General features: G+C 45.9%; 1 protein-coding gene across 3 annotated transcripts in view; it reads right to left on the minus strand.

Moving 5' to 3' along the window:
• IL18BP (interleukin 18 binding protein) overlaps nucleotides 1–19,059 on the minus strand; it is a 158,953-nt gene that overhangs the window by 130,374 nt on the left and 9,520 nt on the right. For all 3 annotated transcript variants that reach the window (XM_069640309.1, XM_069640308.1, XM_069640310.1), the window contains exon 2: nucleotides 10,944–11,018. In XM_069640309.1, the coding sequence (XP_069496410.1) occupies nucleotides 10,944–11,010 (67 nt within the window). In that variant the 5' untranslated portion in view covers nucleotides 11,011–11,018. The remainder of the gene's footprint in view (nucleotides 1–10,943; nucleotides 11,019–19,059) is intronic.

Genomic DNA, 19,059 nt, shown 5'->3' on the forward strand with positions numbered 1-19,059 from the left:
ACAAGCTGGTGTCCCTCTCCCTGGTTATTCAGTTTCCTGCAGCATTCTGAGGAAAATACAACCAGCTCTGAGAATGGTATCCAGGTGGCTTAGTGTCAAGTTGATTGGTGCCACCAACTCAAAGGGAGAATTCGTCCTTGCAGGGCTTTTCTGTCGAGATGAAGTTATCGATTCGGACCTAAAGCAGGGCTTCACCGGGCAAACCAACGGTCCAGGAGTTGCAGCAGCCGTCCTCTTCTAGCTCTTCCTTGGTTCTTTCGTTTCAGTGGTCCACTCTGCCTTCCAAGCCAAGAGACTCGCCTTTTATCCAGTTTCCTCCCATTCATTCCAGCCTAGCTGCCACTCACCCTTCAGGGTGGCTGTCCTTGCCGGACAGTCAGCCAGACAATCACGCCCGAGTGCATTTGGGTCTCCTAGCAGACAACACAGGGAGTTTCGGGCGCCTCCCTCACTTCCTGGCCACCCCAGACACTCGGGCGCCAGAGGCAGTCTTCAGTCCTGAAGCCCGACAAAGGCAAATGAACAAAGGAACCAAACCTGGTTTGGCACATAGAGCAAAACTCTAGAAGGACATTTACACAAAGAAACAGTGAAAAAAGAAGACCGGGAACTGTTTTTACAGAGAGGGGCTCAGACGCCATCTTGAAAAACATGGCTCCCACGATTTAAGCCTACCGGTGTTTGCGGTCGGGAAACATCATGGTAGTTCCTTGTAAAACCACTACCACCAGCCATTTTGATAGGAAAGGGTAGCATTCGACTTCTACATGAGTATCTAGACACAGGGGATACTACGTAACCCCTCCAGCACTCTATTGTAAGATAGGGTGTGCTGGGTCTAGGAATTTAAAAAAGACTAGTAAAGTCAATTTCACTTTACTTACTGTGGGAAACAGTAGTTTATGCCAGAGAAAGTATTTAAACCTTGGGAAATCCTGAAAAGGTTTCCCTGTACCACTGCACTGAGGGTGCTGTGTGACAAAAATGAAAAGATGATGCCTATGGAGTTGTCTAAAACCCCATAACCAAAGAAAACACAAGAGTAAAACACATAAACCCAGCAACATTTCTGGGGGTCTCTAAGGTGAAGGGAATCAGCACATTTTTGAGCATTCTCGCTAACACTGGTCAGGAGACAGTTTTGCCAGGAAGGGCATGGGTGTGATATATAAGGGTATATCCCATTTGTGGTGTGAAGCTGTCAAGAAGAGTAGACACCGCTCTTGTCTCTTGTCGTATGAAGCTGTCAAGAAGAGCAGATAAGGAGGGTTGGTCCACGGCAGTTTGCCAACACCTAGACTTGGCAGAGTCAAGAGAACAGGATGATATAGAAAGGTGTTTTCTTACCAGTGCTTTCTACTTTTGAACTTAAAAGTCAACCATTTTAATTATGTGTTTGTCAACTGGGAAAATAGATTAGGCCCTGCTCCAATGAACCAAAAGATTATCTTCCCGATGGCTCCAATTTTACTTTGCTCCTCATCACCGTGGCTAGGAAAACATTCTGAGCAAGAAATGCCTTGACCTTATTCAGGCTGAGATAGTGTGTAAGGTCTGACGTTCCTGAGACTGATTGAGGTTCAGGTGACGGCAAGTTAATATGCTTGCATTTAATGAAAGAGAATTTGTCCGAACATCTGCCCTGATCCTTTTCACAGCAGGACACACTGAAGAGTACAGGTAACTTTGAGATAATCCAAGAAAGCTGTGTACCTTTCTTTGATCCATGCTTCATACAGTGCAAACGTTCTGCACCGGGATATTGGAAGATGTACATAAAATACAGCAGTTCCACCTCACCCTGCCTCTTGGCACTCTATTTCTGTACATACTTGGCTTGTATAACCTGAATCAACTATCATACACCATAAAGACATCTTTGATATAGCAAGTGTCTTTTTTGATGGATTACAGGAATCCCATGTACTATAAAAATAAAAGTGTCAGGTAAACATTTTCTCCAGCTCTTGCTATCAAGGATAGCTTTTTGGAAGCACTTAATGCCGCAGTTTTGCTGGTTTGGTGCACTGTGCATGCCATTTTATCTAGCTGAGGGGCCGCCCCTAAGAGACCAGACACAACTGAGAGTTGTAACAGGTTTTGTTTTAACGGAACTTTCCCCTCGCCTGGTACACCTTTCTCCTCTCCTGGTATACCTTTCTCCTCTCCTGGTATACCTTTCTCCTCTCCTGGTAAAACAAGCAACTAACGTATCTATGTGCCTCCATTTCCGGGGCTCCTTTTAAAGTTCACAAAGATTTGGAGTAGTACACCACCTCTCACAGTCTCTGCCCAATGTCTCTGGTTCTCTGCTTGCTTGTGTCTTGTTTGCTGGTGTCACACAACCACATCCATTCCTTCCTTGTAATTGCTTCCGGGTAAGATAGGAATCAGTGTGTTTTTTTCAATTCAATTTTCATGGTGATTTGGCTTTATATGAAAACTTTTCACCCCACAACATTCTCACATAAATCGGCATCAAAAACAAAAAAAGTATAAAACAGTTCAAAAAGTTATGGACGTTTACACTTATACAATTCCACTTCATAAAAAACATAATTTAAGAAATAGTAGTGTCTGTAATGTTTACTCTGCCTGTTGGAAAATTAAACACCAAATAAAGAAAGTTTTAAAAAACTATATTAAAATAAAAAACACAAATAAAAGAAATACTAGACACCCGTTTAGTTAAAAATGCAGCAAATATGAATCTCAGCTGTTATAAAACTTCATAATACTAAAAATAATCTATTAAATCAATAGCCTTTAAAAATCTGAGCGTTGAACCTCCCTGGCCCGACTGCTTCTGAGCTGGTCTGTCACCTGTATCTTCTCTTGAGGTCTCACTCCAATCTCCTCCATATAGTCAGTTCCACCTCCTTCCTCCTCCAGTTACTCCACCTCTAATTTCCTCCTGCCAGTGTTTTCTGACCTCCCACTCAGCTCCAACCTCCTCCTCTGCCTCAACCTGCTCTTTAAGATGATCGTTTTCCCCCCTCTTGCCTCCAACCTCCTCTTCTCCAAGCTCATCTTGTAACCTCACTGAGAGACCCTTTTATATCCTCCAGACCCCTCCGTTTAGCCGATCTCAAATTAAGGACCTGCAGTTGTAGGATCTCTTTGGTGGTGGTAACGGATTGGTTGGGCATAGTGGTTTTATCTGGTTCATGAGTTTCTACTGATGGTATGCATTGCATTCCTGTCACACGGACCAAGGCTTTGAAAGCCTAGCCTGCCATCTTGGAATGGAAAAATACGCTTGACTGCACGCATTGGGTGACGGGAGCAAAAGTGTGTTTTCCAGGCACTGGCGGTGCCTGCAATGAACTCCCAAAACATACCGCACTCCGTGTGGTTACCGTAAGTGGATTGGAAACAATTACAACTTTATTGGCTCTGTGATAGCTTTACAAGCAAGGCAATGGTTTTTCCACAATCATGCGCTCTCTTCTTTAAATGCCAGTTGTTGCCATGGGTCCCATGTGACTGGCACTACTAATGCCAATCAGCATATACTTTATTAATGTGAAAGGATATGAAACATGATAAGTGTTATTTCGTGGATAGACCGGCCTACATTAAGTGTAGGCCGGTCTAGCCATGTAATAACGTAAAGCCAACCTGATCAGTGTTAAGGTGGCTAAACTGGCCTACATTCAATGTAAGCTTGTCTAGCCACGTAATACTTATATCTAATACTTATCATGTTTGCTTTACCCTTGATGCACAGTAAACAACTTTTTACTGTGCATCAGGGTTAAAGGGTAAAGCAAACATGATACGTTTTATTACAAACATGGTAAGTGTTTTTACGTGGATTGACTGGCCAGTATCTTTACTGTGTATCAAGGGTAAATCACAAAATAATGTCATGCCACCAGCAGCCCCACCCCTAAATTTAACAGCTCAGGGGGACTGCTAAGTGTAGGGGTGGGGGCTGGCACGCATGCACACACTCACATACAACACTTTCACTGGTGCATCCACACAAAATTCAAACAACCCCTTGCGTCCACGCATACATAAGAAGAAACACACCAACATGTGCACATACATACAAACACTTACCTGCTCTCAGCCTCAACACCCGCCCCTGCCGCCATGGGGAGGACCAGATGGCCCTCCCCTCCTCTCTGCTTACCGACAGGAGAGGACTTCTTTCTTGTCAATCAGCGTGTCTGCGCTATTAGCACAAAAATGAGAGGTGGCGGGCCAGTCTTCCATTCCACTGCCCCACCGCCTCTCATTACTTCGCACTATGTTTGTTACAGAGCCGAAAGGACAGGAGGAGGACAGGGATGGCCGCTGGTGATGGACAGTGGGGAGAGGCCCCAGCAAGCAGAGCCCTTGCTTTGCTCCACTCTCCCCCGAAACACTGTGGGAGAAGAGGGGGCAGCCATGCAGCCAGCATTTCTCTGGTGTGGTGAGCCTGCAACATATTCATGTGGGCCTAAAATGGCGGTGCCCATAAACTAAGAGAAATATATATTTAAAAATGTGAGAGACTATTTTCTTTGCATTTTAGATACAAGATTGTACTGTCACCCAACTACGCCTATGGACTATCAGAGGAAAAGACTCTGCCATATTTCAAATATATATGCATGCAGGCTCCACAACAAGTCTGAAGATGTAGATATGTGGGAACCTGACACCAGGGGATGAACCCTCTTTAATAGCCTCCCCTCACCCGGTTCTCCCTGGACTCTCTACATTCGCCCTGCCCCCTTGTAGTATTATGCATTATGCCATGTATTATGCTATGTAAATACTATACATAAATACATACATAACTAGGTGAAGGTTTTCTTATCTGCGCGCACAACAGTAATCTGCATGCAAAATAACTGCTGTGTGTGAACACTCCACAGCTACAATGCAGACAGACACACCACTGCACACTTTTCCCACCCAACTAATTCATTCATACTCTTGTTTAGATATGCTGACACCGAGCTCTCAGCTCATGTTATGAGAATCCTGGCAATATTAATACAGGCCTATAAGACCTAGAGGTCTTTGGACCCCTGATTCTGTTTTTCTTTTCTTTTTCCCTTTTTTCTTTGTTCTATCCTTTTCCCTCCCCACTCTTTTTCTCCTTGTGTAAGGAACCCTGAGATTTGTTGATTATTTTCTTCTTTTTTTCCTCTCTTTTTCTTTCTTTCCTCTCGTCCCCTCTCTTATATTTCTCATCTATATTAATCGTTTTTTGTTAGGTTTTTACTGAAGAATTATAAATGGACTGTGTAAATAAATTTATTTTTTACATTTGTAAAGCGCACTGCAGCCCGAAGGCATAGAGGCGCTGAAAGCGGTGCGTAAGAAGGCTTGATCAAGGGTTACAAAAAAGCCGCCTCAGAAGAGTTCTTAGAATATACATACAGTGGTACAGGTACATAGGTCCAGGGTAGCGGACAAAAAACAGGCACATTATTTGAAGAGACTAGTCTTGATGGCCTTGCGAAGGCAGTGTGAGAGTCAAGTAGTCTGATGTGTGGTGGAAGGGAGTTCCAGAGGGTGGCTGCCATGGTGAGGAAACTAGTGCCACCAGCACGCACTCTGCGGGTTTTTGGCATAGTTATCAAGTTGGAGTAGGCCACTCTGGAGGGCCTGGAGGCACAGGGTTTAGAAAATAAATCTCTGGACGAGATATTTAGGGGCCTGATCGTGAAGACATTTGTGCGTGAGGGCAAGGGTTTTGAACAAGATTCTTTCCTTGACCGGTAGCCAGTGGACATGACGCCTGAGGTCAGAGATGTGGTCCCTGCGTGATAGTCCAGTGGCGGCCCTTAGGGCATTGTTTTGGACTAGTTGAAGTTTAGCAAGGTTTTTTCCTGACGTCCCTATTAGAAGGGTGTTGCAATAGTCCAATCTTGAGCCAATGATTGCCCTGGCGATAGTTAGGCAATTCTGTTGGGAGAGGTAAGGTCTGATTGCGTTGAGAAGTTTGGAGTAGTAGGCTGAGGAGGATGCAATGGCATTGACCTGCCTGTTCATGTTCAAGTTCGGGTCCAAGTAGACACCCAAGGTCTTGACCGTTTGGGAGACAGGGATTGGAATGTTATCTATGGTGAAGGGGTTGTATTTCTTGTCCAGCTTGCCCAAGGTGGACGGGGAGCCAATCAGCAGAAGCTCGGTTTTCTCGCTGTTGAGGCATAACCAGTTTTCTGCTATCCAAGATTGGATCCTAGAGTAGATGGAATTGAGCGTGTTCAGGTCGGACAGTTAATCCCCAGAAGGAGGATAAGCACCTGAGTGTCATCAGCATAGTTCGTGTATGAGATGCCCAGGGCGTCAAGGATCTTGAACAGCGGCCTCGTGAAGAGGTTGTAGAGGGTTGGGGCGATGCATGATCCCTGCGGGACGCCACATTGGATGATGCTCGGGTCAGCGCAGGAAGGGTCGGAGAAGAACTTCATTGCTCTGTCCTGCAGGAAGGAGGTTATCCAGTTGCAGGCAGTCGGGGAGAAGTTGGCTGCAGTGGCAAGATGGTGGCAGAGGGTCTTGTGATCCACCAGATCGAAGGCAGCTGATAGGTCCAGAAGGAGGAGTAGAGCAGGTTTGCCTGCATCTCTGAGGTCGTCCATCTGGTTCTTGAGGTCAAGAAGTGCCATTTCGGTGCCATGTCTTGGCCTGAAGCCTGACTGCCGAAGACCGAGAAGATGGTTTTCTTCAAGGAATTTTTGTACTTGCAGGTAAGCTGCTTTGTCCAAGATTTTTAGTAAAAATGGGACAGTGGTAATGGGCCTATAATTCCCTGGGACCGAAGGGTCTAGGGAAGGTTTTTTGAGGAGCGGACGAACCCATGCTTCGTTAAGCTCAGCTGGAACATGGCCAGACTTGAATGAGGCATTAATGAAGGCAGTGATGAGGGGGAAAAGGGCGGGGGCACAGTCCTTGATCACCTGAGCTGGGTAGACGTCCCCTTTACAATTGGAGGGCTTGATGGATCTAAGGAGGGCAGCGACTTTGGTTTCAGTCTTGTCCTTAAACTCAAACAGAGGGGCTTGGCTGGTGTCCGCTAATGGGACAGGGGAGCCAATGTGTTTGGCTAAAAGGTTGTTGAGTGCCTTTTGGTGTGCAAGGATCTTGGCGTGAAGAGTGTCCAATTTATCCAGCATGGCGTATTGAATTTTGTTGCACCAGGCTTCATCTTTTAGTAGAGTGGGAGGGGGGGCAGGGGTCTCCAGCTCTCTAAAGATGGTGAAGATTTCTTTGGTCCCTGATTTGGCTTCTGAAATCCTAGCGTTGAAGGAGGACGCCTTAGCCTTGATTATGGCGATTTTGTATTCAGTGGATAGGGCCTTGAAGGCTGCTTTGGTGGTGTCTTTGGGGTTATTCTTCCAGGCAGAGAGTGCAGCTCTTTTTTTGGAACGTAGCTGTAAGAGCTCCTGGGTGAACCAGGCATTGGTATGATTGACTTTTTTAGCTTTTTTGAGGGTAAGTGGGGCAACAGTGTCCACGGCCGTGGTGATGATCCTCTTGAAGTCTTTAGCGAGTACTGTTGGATCATTAGAGAAGGGCGGAGATAATGCAGGTACCAGGAGATGTTTAGTAAGGTTCTCCTTTGTGAGCTGCAGAGAGCTTCTGGTGAGTGCGGCAGGGAACGAAATCGCTGGCCTAGGCGGCCCTTTCGATGTGGTGATGTCAAAATGAATGCAATGGTGGTCAGACCAAGGGATAGGGGAGATGTCTTTGACCTCAAGGGTGCAGTTGTGGTGGGCAACCCAGTCTAGCGTCCGCCCTTCAGAGTGGGTGGGCCTGGAGATAGATTGGGAGAACCCAAGGTTGGAGAGAGCTTTATTGAGGGCAGTGGCGTGGGAGGCCTTAGAGTCATTGAGACCGAGGTTAAAGTCACCTAGGAGGATAACTTTAGATGAGCTTTTTAGATTGTCTGAGAGCGAGTGTATTAGGGCTTCCTGGAAGTCAGTGCTCGGTCCAGGCGGGCGGTAGACAACATGGAAAGCAATGGTACAGTTGGCTGAGAGCTGGAGTTTGAGCAGGAGGTAGTCAGAGCTCTGACCCAAGTCCGCTTGAATCCTTCTGAGTTGTAGATTCTCCTTGGCAATGACAGCCACCCCCCACCTCTGTGAGTGGAGCCATCTTGTACCCTTCCGGGATGGCAAGTAAGAGGGCAGGGCCAGATGTATAGTTATTTTCATTTTAATGTGTTAAAAGTCAAATTTTGGCTAATGCACGATAAATAAAAAAATAAAATAAAATTACAGACCTATAATTACCAGAATGTAATATGATGTGACCTTATAAGCAAAGGCTGGCCTCAGTCTACAAACTTGAGACCTTGCCCACAGGATTGTACTATTCCAAGGCTTATACACACACTTCAGAAGAGCCAGTGTGATACAGTCACATGTTTGTAGTCCTTGTAGGACACGTGCATGGTGCTTGTTGTTTTGACTAACTGGCATCGCTATGGCAGCTCATGAAAAAGTTGAGCAAATGTTGTGTTTCAAACAAGCAAGTATGCACCTCGCCGTTGTCAGGGGCAGGGCTGTACACAGCTGAGCAGTGCCAAGGACCCAGGATGGGCCTTAGCGCAATGATGGTTGGCCTTGCTCCTCATTCAACACCCTGTCTATGGTGGTGAGTGGAGGTTGGGGTGTTACGCCTCTTTCATGCTTCATGTGTAGATTAAGGCTAAGATGAGCTAAAGAACCCACCTCTGGAAGTAGCCTTACTCTGGGTCCTGACTGGCCATCTGGACCCTTATCTGAGCCATCTCCAGCTCCAGTATCTTGGGTGGTTGTTTGTGAATGTTGTTGTTTTGAGATTGATGAAAATATAAGAAATGGAAGATTGATTAAAAGATATGGATTGGAAGCTTCATCCCACGGATGGGATGTTGATAATGCAATAGCTGTTGTTTAGTGATAAACACCACAAGGGGCCCTGCACTGTCTATGCCCCCTAATTCCTTGCCAGGACTGTTAGACCATGCTGGCATGTGCGGTCACTTGGGTCTCTGGAGGTGGGTAGGGGTGTGGGGGTTCAGTGCTGCCACTACTTTTGGTGCCTGAATCTTATGTTGTTTGGCCAAATAATCAAACTTAAACAGTGGAAAAGACCATTAAGCAATGATTCTTATGAAATAAAATTGCAAATTGGTTTCAGACTAATTTAGTACTGTTTTTAGGGAAATGAGAGAGTCGTAAAGACCTTCACGGTAAGGTGGCCCATAGTGACTTTGTAGTCATCCGGTTATCCTGGAAGGGCCGGGCATGGTCAGATAGCTTCTATGGCAAGACACATGCACTTGTATTTAAAGTTCCCCTGCACTTGTAATTAAAGTTCCCCAGCACTTGTATTTAAAGTTCCCCAGCACTTGTATTTAAAGTTCCCCTGCACTTGTATTTAAAGTTCCCCTGCACGTGTATTTAAAGTGTTCCCCTGCACTTGTATTTATAGTTCCCCTGCAGCAACACGTTATATTGACTACCTTGTTTGCTCTGAGAGTTGAAGAGGGGCCAAAGGGACTGGGGTGTGCACCGTCTGTCCTTGCTCATCTTGTTACGTGGCAAATAAAACTACATCCGGGCGCAGCGAATTCAAACGAAAGTGACAATCATTTTGGAAATCGAAACAGGTGAAAAGTGTGTTAGAATGTGATGTCGGATGGATGTGAGATGTCCAAAGCAGGGAAGGTTTCTTTAAGGACGCCCCTGAGGTTAAGTCAAGGAAAGTCCTTCCAGAGCATGTTGATGCAGGCAGGCTGACTCTGTATTTCTATGTGTGGGTTTATACAGCACATGCCTAGGTAGGAAGCAACAGAAGGATGTACGCGTTGTTTAGGTGGGGGGCTGGGGTTGGCATTATGTGGCATGGGTTGGTCCAGATATGGTGGTCGGATGTGGCGAAGGAACGCAAGAAGTCTAGGTGGCACCTAGGTTTTTACTTGAAACAATGCATTCCAGGCAAACCATGGTAGCGGCCGCAATGTTCCCTCTAATTATTTTTCTCTATGTGCGGAACCGGTTGGCTGTTGTGCACACCTTATTTTCCATGTGCGCAACTGACTAATGAGGTAAGCCATTTTGTGAGCTACCGTCGCAGAAGAGAGTTTGGAAAGAAATGTCCTCTTCCCAGCCACTGCAATTCTTTAAAATTCTTACAACACTTTTTCCAAACACATAGGCTAAAATGAAATGTCATATGTGATTATACAAAAAAATCATCAACCAGTCCAAGACTTCAATATCTGCCACAGTACCTTGCAAACGTACTTCTGCGCAGAGAAAAATGTCAGCCTCATTATGAGTTTGGCAGTAAGTGGTATAGTTGGCGGTAACTCCATTACCGCCAACTTTACCACTAGTCCAAATTACGATTTCTGGCCTGAAGTTGAAGATTTGCCTCCAGGAAGATACTGGAGGTAAATCCTCCAACTCAACGCCGAAATCGTTGGAATTCCCGCTGCAGTAATTCTGCCAAAAAACCACATTGTGTCCAATGGACTCAATATGAATGGGGAATTACACTGCCACCACCAGATGTAATCCGGTGGAAATTCCTAGCGGGTGGTCTAATTTTCACAATCTAACCATTCAGCGATACACTCAACGTCAGGGAGATGATTGAGTCTTTTAATCTATATTTGTAGTCCTTTCGAGTCCATATTATCAGATCAAGGAGCCAATTGGGCTTCCTCCCACAGGTACAGAGATACTTGTGATGGCTACCGTGCTAACGAGAAACCTGAAGTTCCTCTTCCCATGTGCATAACACGTAGATATCACAGATCCTACAAACAGTGAGTGTCCGGAAGGCATTTCAAGATGGTTGAATTGCAGACTCCCACTGGACTCAGAAGGAGGTCCTCTGGGGAAGGACCAAGGGGAAGCGACAACCAAATCACACCTAAGGAGCCCCTTCTGTTGCCACCTGATTGGCCTGTGCTTGGATTCCATCCTTCCGACCACTCTTACCTGTGCCGCTGGATTGAGTGACGCTGGAAACAGCCAATAGGACCAGCAGGTAAAGACTGTGGAGCATCCTGCACCCTGAAAGAAGAGGAGAACATGCACAGTTAGAAGGTTGAGTCTTCGTAGATATGTTGGCACGCTTTGATGCCTTTGGGTTGTCTATGAAAGAGATATGTGTTACTTTTTGATGTGTGTTTGTTACATAGAATGAAAGACAGTGACATCAGATAAGGACCACTGGACAGATCTAGTCTACCTTTTTGTATGACCTATTTGGTCCCCACCTTTATCTTTCCTTTTCAACTACTTGCCTATCCATCCATATGTCTCACGGGCAGTTTCAATCCTGTTGGCATGAGAGCTCATGCATTATACCGGCCTTTATATAGTTGCTTCTTAGCCCCACTCCGAAAATCTTTTTCTGTGTAGAGGGTTAATACCAGCAAAACAATCTCCCAGGATGTTTTGATTTTCTTGTGTGTGCTGTGTATGCAAATTGCAGTGGCCGGAATTGGACTAGACCCATTGTGTCCCTTTTCTGTGTATAAAATTCACTGACAATCCCAACACTAAGGGTCACCATGACCGCTCTTTAACAGACCTCCTTGGATGCCCCCTCTTCCTACCGGTCTTGTCCGATCCTGACATTCAAAATTCGAACTAGATTATAGACTGTACTGGAAAGACAGGAATGATGTGTCCTTCTAGCACCTTTTATGCTCTCTGTATATTCCCTCACTATCGAGAGATCAAGAGACAGATCAAACCCAACCATTTGTTTATCTTTTGTCTTTATTTTGGAACAAATCACCTAATGAGGATAAGGCTTGGACTGGGAACCCATGTGATGGGTCATGAGGGTACTAGAACAGAGACAGGCCTTCTGTAAGACTATGGACCGCAATTCTTCCATCTCTCGCCTAGGTTCGGTCCTCATCCTTGGTGCGACATTTGCTCACAGATGTTACGATTTACAGTGTCATACACTGCTTCCTTGGTTCTCTCTGGGTCTTTATAAGCTGTTTATGAAGACCCAGAGAGAAATATGTTTGCGGGATTTGATGTGGGGGCACCTAGACTGTCCTACCAGGTACCTCCCCCCCTGGAACCCTTAATTGTCCAGACAGAGGTTAGACATCAGGCGATTGTGCAAACCAGGGCTTTTTGCTTCCCCTACTGTTGGCAGTAGACACTCCCTACAGCTGGATCTGCCAGGGTTTGGCTGGTACCATGAGTCCACGAGCAGATTAAGGGTAAACCGCATCTTCCAAACATGGCCGCTGCCAGGATGACAGCCCATAACAGGGGAGGCCTGCCCATTGGCCTTTCCAAGATTGGCCTATTCTTTCCCATAACAGCTATGAACAGAGGAACCGGCAGGCAAAGTTGGCCCCTCACAAAGGCCCTGCACTAAGGCCAATGACCCCTGTTTGGCCCTGTCAGGCCACGGAAGGCCAGAAAGCCATATTGCTAAGGTACGCTATCACAACCCCCTCAGGCGAATGTAGAACACTGTCACTGCATAGAAACCTGCCGTGTCACACAACAATCCCTCCCTCCCCCTTTCTACAGCCCTGTGTTTACCCACTTAGCCCACCTACAACTGACATCGCCCCTGTTACACCCATAGGACCTCCCATTGAGCCTTTGCGCAAACGCGATATACAGAGTACTTGGATGCCTTATCTAGGCAGTGCAAGACGTGCACGCCTCACTGCGCTTACATCTCATCCCTGGACCCCATTTGACTGCGTGGCAATCCATCAACTCAGAATTGAGCACTTGTGCACGCGTATATGCAACACATCCTCACATGTCACTACACAAGGCCTTTCTGCAAACAGAGGCAGTAACTCTATGCCCTCAATGACACCGTTCAAGGCAGCCAATGCCTCCAAATATATCAGTGCTACCAGCCTGGATACCCATCATCTGAGCTTGGAGGCTCGCTCATCCCTCAAGCAAGCCGTAGTTAGCATGCCCACACCTACATACAGTTCCTGCCCTATCGCCAGCACTGGCGAACTGACACCTAGCCTAACTTCCAAAACTTGTACAATTTCCAATCAGCTCAGCACGGCGAGATCCTCTAAAAGCCCAGCTTCTAACAGCAACACAACCTTGGACTCCTTAATGGCGTTGTCATCTAGCAGTGATGTGTTGCCGCAATCCAACACTCCTCCTAACCCTGCACGTAGAATCTCAACTACTGAGCAAAATGGTGGAATTACTGATGCCTCTATCCAAGCTGACACTAAATATAGCAAATCCCCTCAGATCCACACTGGTACTTCCCCAAAAGCTGCCCTAGTTAATGTTAGATCGATCCTAGCTCATCCCCTCGACATCTCGGACTTGATCAGCTCTAACAACCTTTACTTATTCGCCATCGCTGAAACATGGCTGCACGCTGCATCTGACCCTGCACTATCCCTAGCCATACCCCCAAAATATACTATCTTCCGTAAAGACTGTGCTAACTCTAGAGGTGAGGGGGTGACCAATACTGCTAGAGATTCTATCCCTATCAGAGAAATCAGCATCTGGAGAACTACTAACGATCAAGTTAATGCTTTCACACACCTCCACTATAACACTACATTTAATCTATCACGCGCCAAGCCCAGAAGAAGATATCCTCCATCTCCTCTCTTCCAACGTTAAACCATCATCCAAGACTATCCTCCTTGGTCACATTGACCTGGGATGTAATGATGTGGCCGACACTAATGCTTTATCTCTAGCCAGCTCCCGCAGGGCACTCGATTTCACACAGCGTATTCCCTGCCCCCGCGCAACTCCAAAGGCTGCCTCTTGGATTGGTTAGCTGACCTCTGAAGTATAACATCTCAGTCACCTCCAACCTGCCTTGCTCTTGGACTGATTATAATACTATCACCTTCACTATTTATTTTATTTTATTAGTGTTATAGTTCAACAAGGAACTTTTCTCTTTATACAAGAAACCAAAATACTTAAAAGAAAACAATTTAAATACATATGCATAAGAGAAAACAGACAGACTAAAAAACAGCAATTGATTCTTATGCATCATGGAACATATCATCAGAGTACATGAAACACACTTCATCAGGGCTCAAATTTTAAAATATGATATAATTATTATCTAATTCTAAAATTTCAACCCCTACCCTGTTGTCCTTTTCAGTGTCTATTCATAAAGTCATCTGTGAACAGCTCTTTTAGAAAACGCAGCGCTGCACATCTCCAGGCAGTTGATTTTTGAGTAAAAATGTGCTGCCAGATTTAACCAGGCGAGAATTTTCGATATTTCTTGAGTATATATTTCTTGAGGGTATTTCTTATTATTTTCTAATAATTTAATAAATGATGAATGTGCTATTTGCGATGTGAAACTAGAGCATTACATTTTAGCAGCAAATGATAAATAATCCCTTCCACCTTGCAGAACCGACAGGTCCTCAAAGAACATTCGATCTCCCTTCCATGATCCCCTTCACTATTCCAGCGGCCAACCCCCTCCCAACCATTCCATTGCCCCTGCCTCCGACACATACCAGGAGCACTTGCAACCAAACCTCATCGCGCATCTTGCCCTTACTGGACGAATTATCTAGCTCTCAGTCACTTGTCAAGGTCCCTGCCTCCCTAGTAGATATCGACAACCATAGCCTGTCATTGGCTATCAACACTGTAGCGCCGCTTATACAGCACAAAGCCAAACCAACCTCGTACATTAATCCCTGGTTCTCTGACAACCTCAAAGCCTTCCGCTTGAAAAAGTGCGAGGTGGAAACCCAATGGAGTCACACACCCTAGGAATCTTATAAAGCTTGCTTCACCTCCCTAGCAAGGGAATACAAACAGACGGTTCTCCAGGTGAAAAGCTCCATTTACAATACACAAATTATCAATGCAAAATCAAGCTCCTGCAAGCTCTTACCGATCATGCGATAGTTAGAACCTCCTACACCTCCGCCAACCAACTGCACAAAAAACAGGACCTGGTGCGCTAAATCCAGAATGCCTTGCTAGATAAAATCCCCACTCTGCAGGAAAATATCCTAATAAAAAGACTTTCCTGGGCAACTACATTCTAGACCCTTCCACTGTTGGCCCACTGGCTTCCCCCCAAAACCTAACTCTTTTTTTTTACTTCAAAACGGTCTCTGAAATTAAGGTCATAAAAATCGTCAAAGGCCTTAAACCTTCCCGATGCCAAGGGGATGCCTCTCCAGCAGCTATCATCAAGGAATGCGCTGAAGCCCTTGCACCCTTTATCACTACCCGATTTAACGCCTCGGTCGCTAACGGCACAGTTTCAACCAACCTGAAGGATGCTCGGGCTCTCCCTTTAAAACGAAAAAAAAAAAGAAAAACGTCCATCCCTACTAACTACCGCCCCATCACTACTGTCCCTTTCCTCCTCAGAATCCTGGACCGGGCTGCATACATACATACAGATAAAGGTTTACCTTGAATCTAATAAACTCCTTGGCCTGCGACAATCAGGCTTCCATCCTGGCCATGACACTGAATCTGCAGTGTTGGATTTGAAAAATCAACTGGATGAATTCAAAGACTCCAGCAACACAGCCCTCCTCCTTTTGCTCGACTTATCAGCGGCCTTCGACCTTGTGGACCACCAAATTCTGTGTCAGCATCTACCATCTGCAGCCCATTTCTCCAACAAAGCTATTGCCTGGATCTCCTCCTTTCTGCCCGACAGATCTATGGGAGTCTTCTCTGCCACAGCCTTGGGCCACCCGTTCCCCTGTCACCTGCAGTGTTCCCCAAGAAACTTGAACAATCCTATAAATCTTTCACCATCAATGGCCTCTCCATCGCAGTATCCAGTGATGTCAAGACTCTTGCGTGTACCTATATGCCACCATGTCCCTGTCGGCAAGGCAGGTTAACGCTATTGCATCGTCTACTGCATACTCAACTAAGCTAATCAATGCCTGCAGACACTTCTTCTCCACCAACAGCTGCCTCAACATTGCCCGCTCGATCATTGGCTCCAGACTGGATTACTGTAATGCCTTATTTGCAGGCACTTCCGCTGGTAACTTTAACAAACTGCAGGTCATTCAGAACAATGCCCTCAGGGCTGCACTAAATATTCCGAGGCGCAAGCCTATACCAGTCCCAAGAGGAAATGCACACTGACTACCAATTTGTGAGTGCATTATCTTTAAAAACACTAGCCATCACTCACAAATGCCTCTAGTATACTGCGCCCGTGTACCTGTCTCAAAAGTTCAAAAAAGTGCAATCGGCAATACCTACCCGCTGCACCCACACTCATCGACTCATCACCCCTAGATTCAGGCTAAAGGGATCAGTGGGATTAAGCTTCCCGGTCATTGCCTCCAAAAACTGGAACTCGTTACTCCAGGCGCTAAGAGCAGAACGATCTTATTGGGCTTTCAGGAAACACCTCAAGACTCTGCTCTTCTCCCAGGTCTTGACTCTTACCTGAGCCTCGTAAAGCTGTCTATGGGCCTCATCACGAGTTTGGCGGTAACCCTTAAATCCGGCAGTCGCGCTATTACCGCCGGATTTAAGGGTCCGCCAAATCAGGGCTTCGGCAGATTTCTCCCCAGCTCTGAGCTGGGGGGAAATCCGCCGAAAATGTGCGCTATTACCGCCGGCGGATTTCCCGCCGGTGGTAAGAGCGCAAAAATTCTCCATTGAGCCCAATGGGGAATGGGGCATTCCCGAATGGGCTCAGTGGGGAATTCCATTACCGCCAAACCCGTGATCCGGCGCTAAAAGCGCCGGGAGGTTTGGCGGTAGGGCTAATACTGCCGGCGGTAATACCCCTGGCATTTGCCGCCCAACTCGTGATGAGTGTTGAAACTATGTGATGTTCCACCCTCTTCTTAAATGATGTAACCAGTGCCTAGATGCATCCAGGTTTAGAGCGCCTTATAAATGCACAAATAAATAAACAAAAGAGATATTTCCTGCACGGTTAAAACCAAGGAGTATCAGGATTTAAAAAACTGTCACTTGCTGCTGAACCTTCCCTATGTCCTCCTCTCCATGCCCTTTCCTTTTCCTTCTGCTCTCTCCTCTCACGCCACTTCGCTTGACCCTGTCTCTTGTAATCCACCTTACTTTTTTCTCCTCACTCCACCGCATTGCGTCCCTCTCCTTGTTCTCCCCTTCTCTCTCCCTTGTTCTCCTTTCTTCCAGCTCCAATGCATTCCCTATTAAACCCCTTGTCCCTTCCACCGCCACTGTTCTTCTGTATCTCCTCCCTCCTCAGTCTCCTTCTTTGCCCTTCCTTCTCCCCTCGTTGCACACACTCATCTCTCTCACGTCCTTGGTGGTCACTTAACTTCCTTTCCTCCTCTCCACTCCCTTTTGTCTCCTCCTCTCTGCTTTCTCTATTATTTTATTTATTTCTTGGGATTTTGGCTGAAGCCAGTCAACCTTACACAAAAACCATAGAATCAATTAATCCATATACTCTAAAATTATTATGAGAATTAAAACATGAATACGTTTATTGCACACCAAAACCACATTATTAAACTAACTCCATATGCACTTGACTCACATACAAATGTATATACTAATGATCATTTCTTATTCACATACAAGCAAAATACACATAAGCAACTTCCTATGAATTGTTCCTCCTTTCTCTGAAAATATGCACATTTCATATAAAATACTCCACTTTTCCAGTGAAAATAGTAACTATAAAAATATATCCAAAACAGTAAAACTTGAGTATAATTCTCCATTTTTGTGCAAGACTGTGAATAAAGGGCAAATGTCCCACGAAGAGGTCCTCTTTTTGTGCAAATGTGCAAATGGAGTGCACAATAAGCAAACATAAGTACTCCTCGTAACAAATACTATAGGTAAGTTCCAGACGCCCCATTCAGAACCCATAAAAACAGTCCTTTTCCCATGTGCAAATGAGCAGGTAATGTGCAAAGAAGCAGCCTCGTGAGCCAGTTTTCACAACATAGGTACTCCTCATAACAGTTAACATTCGCAAATGATCAGCTTCCCTGGACACATTCCCATTGCCTTTAAGAAATGGCAATGACACCAGCCCAATCCAACAACGTTAGCCTTTCTCTATTTTCCTTCTGCGCGCTGCTATTTCTCCCCTCCTCCTCTCCTGCTCCTCCACTCCACTCCCTCTGCCCTCTTTCACCTCCTTGCTGCACTGCCACGTCCTATCCTGCACCTGTCTCCCTACTCATACCTCCGTCATTTCCCCTTGTCTCCCTGCCCTTTTTTATTCCCCAGAGGGATTTCTCCCAGGACGTGTAATTGTTGTGTCTGCCATGTGCGCGTGTGTCCCTTGATTGGGTGCTTCACAACAGAACTTCTGATTCCCATATGGCAACTTTTAGCCCCCAACACCCAGTGCTAAAGGTATCGGGTAATATTATCCCCACCAATAATATCGCCCTATAAATGGTCGTGGGATAAGACCATAGGCAATATTATTGGTGGGGATAATTTATGGGGTTATTGGTTGCGGGGGTGTCCCCCGCTCCATTAAAATAATTATGGGGGTTGCAGGGGTGTCGCCCGCAGGTTCCATGGCTTAATATTGCCGCAAAAATATGCCGATATTTTTGTATGCCGATATTGTTGCAGGGATATTAACACACGGAACCGTGCTACAATACCTGCATGCGTCTTCTTGGGTTGACTGTGTGAGCGGTTTCCATCTCTACCTTTTCAGTTTTGTGGTCTGTGCGGGCTCCTGCAAGCAGGAGCGAGCAGGATGGGCAGTTCACTCTGCAAGCAGTGCTTGCAAACCTCGGTCTCTGTCAGGTAAGGACAAAGGCAGTGAATATGGCAAGGGAAATGTGCACAAAATCACACAGTGAATAGCTTTGAGTCAAACAACATACACACAGGAACCAAGACTCATGTATACTAAAACCCAGGCGTGCAAACAGAGTGTGACAACAATAGAAATATATGAAAAGGGATGTGGGGTAAGCACTTAGAAGCTCCTTATGACTGCAAGGAAAGTCGGCAAGCTCCTTACCCACAATTGCTATTACAGGTACTGACCGCGCTAAGCCCACGCAGAGGGCAAGCAACGACAGGATCTGTGATCTAACATTCTTAATGGTATTGAATGAGGAAA

Source organism: Ambystoma mexicanum, chromosome 7q, assembly GCF_040938575.1.
Source record: "Ambystoma mexicanum isolate Mex_15411 chromosome 7q, UKY_AmexF1_1, whole genome shotgun sequence".
Lineage (NCBI taxonomy): Eukaryota > Metazoa > Chordata > Amphibia > Caudata > Ambystomatidae > Ambystoma > Ambystoma mexicanum.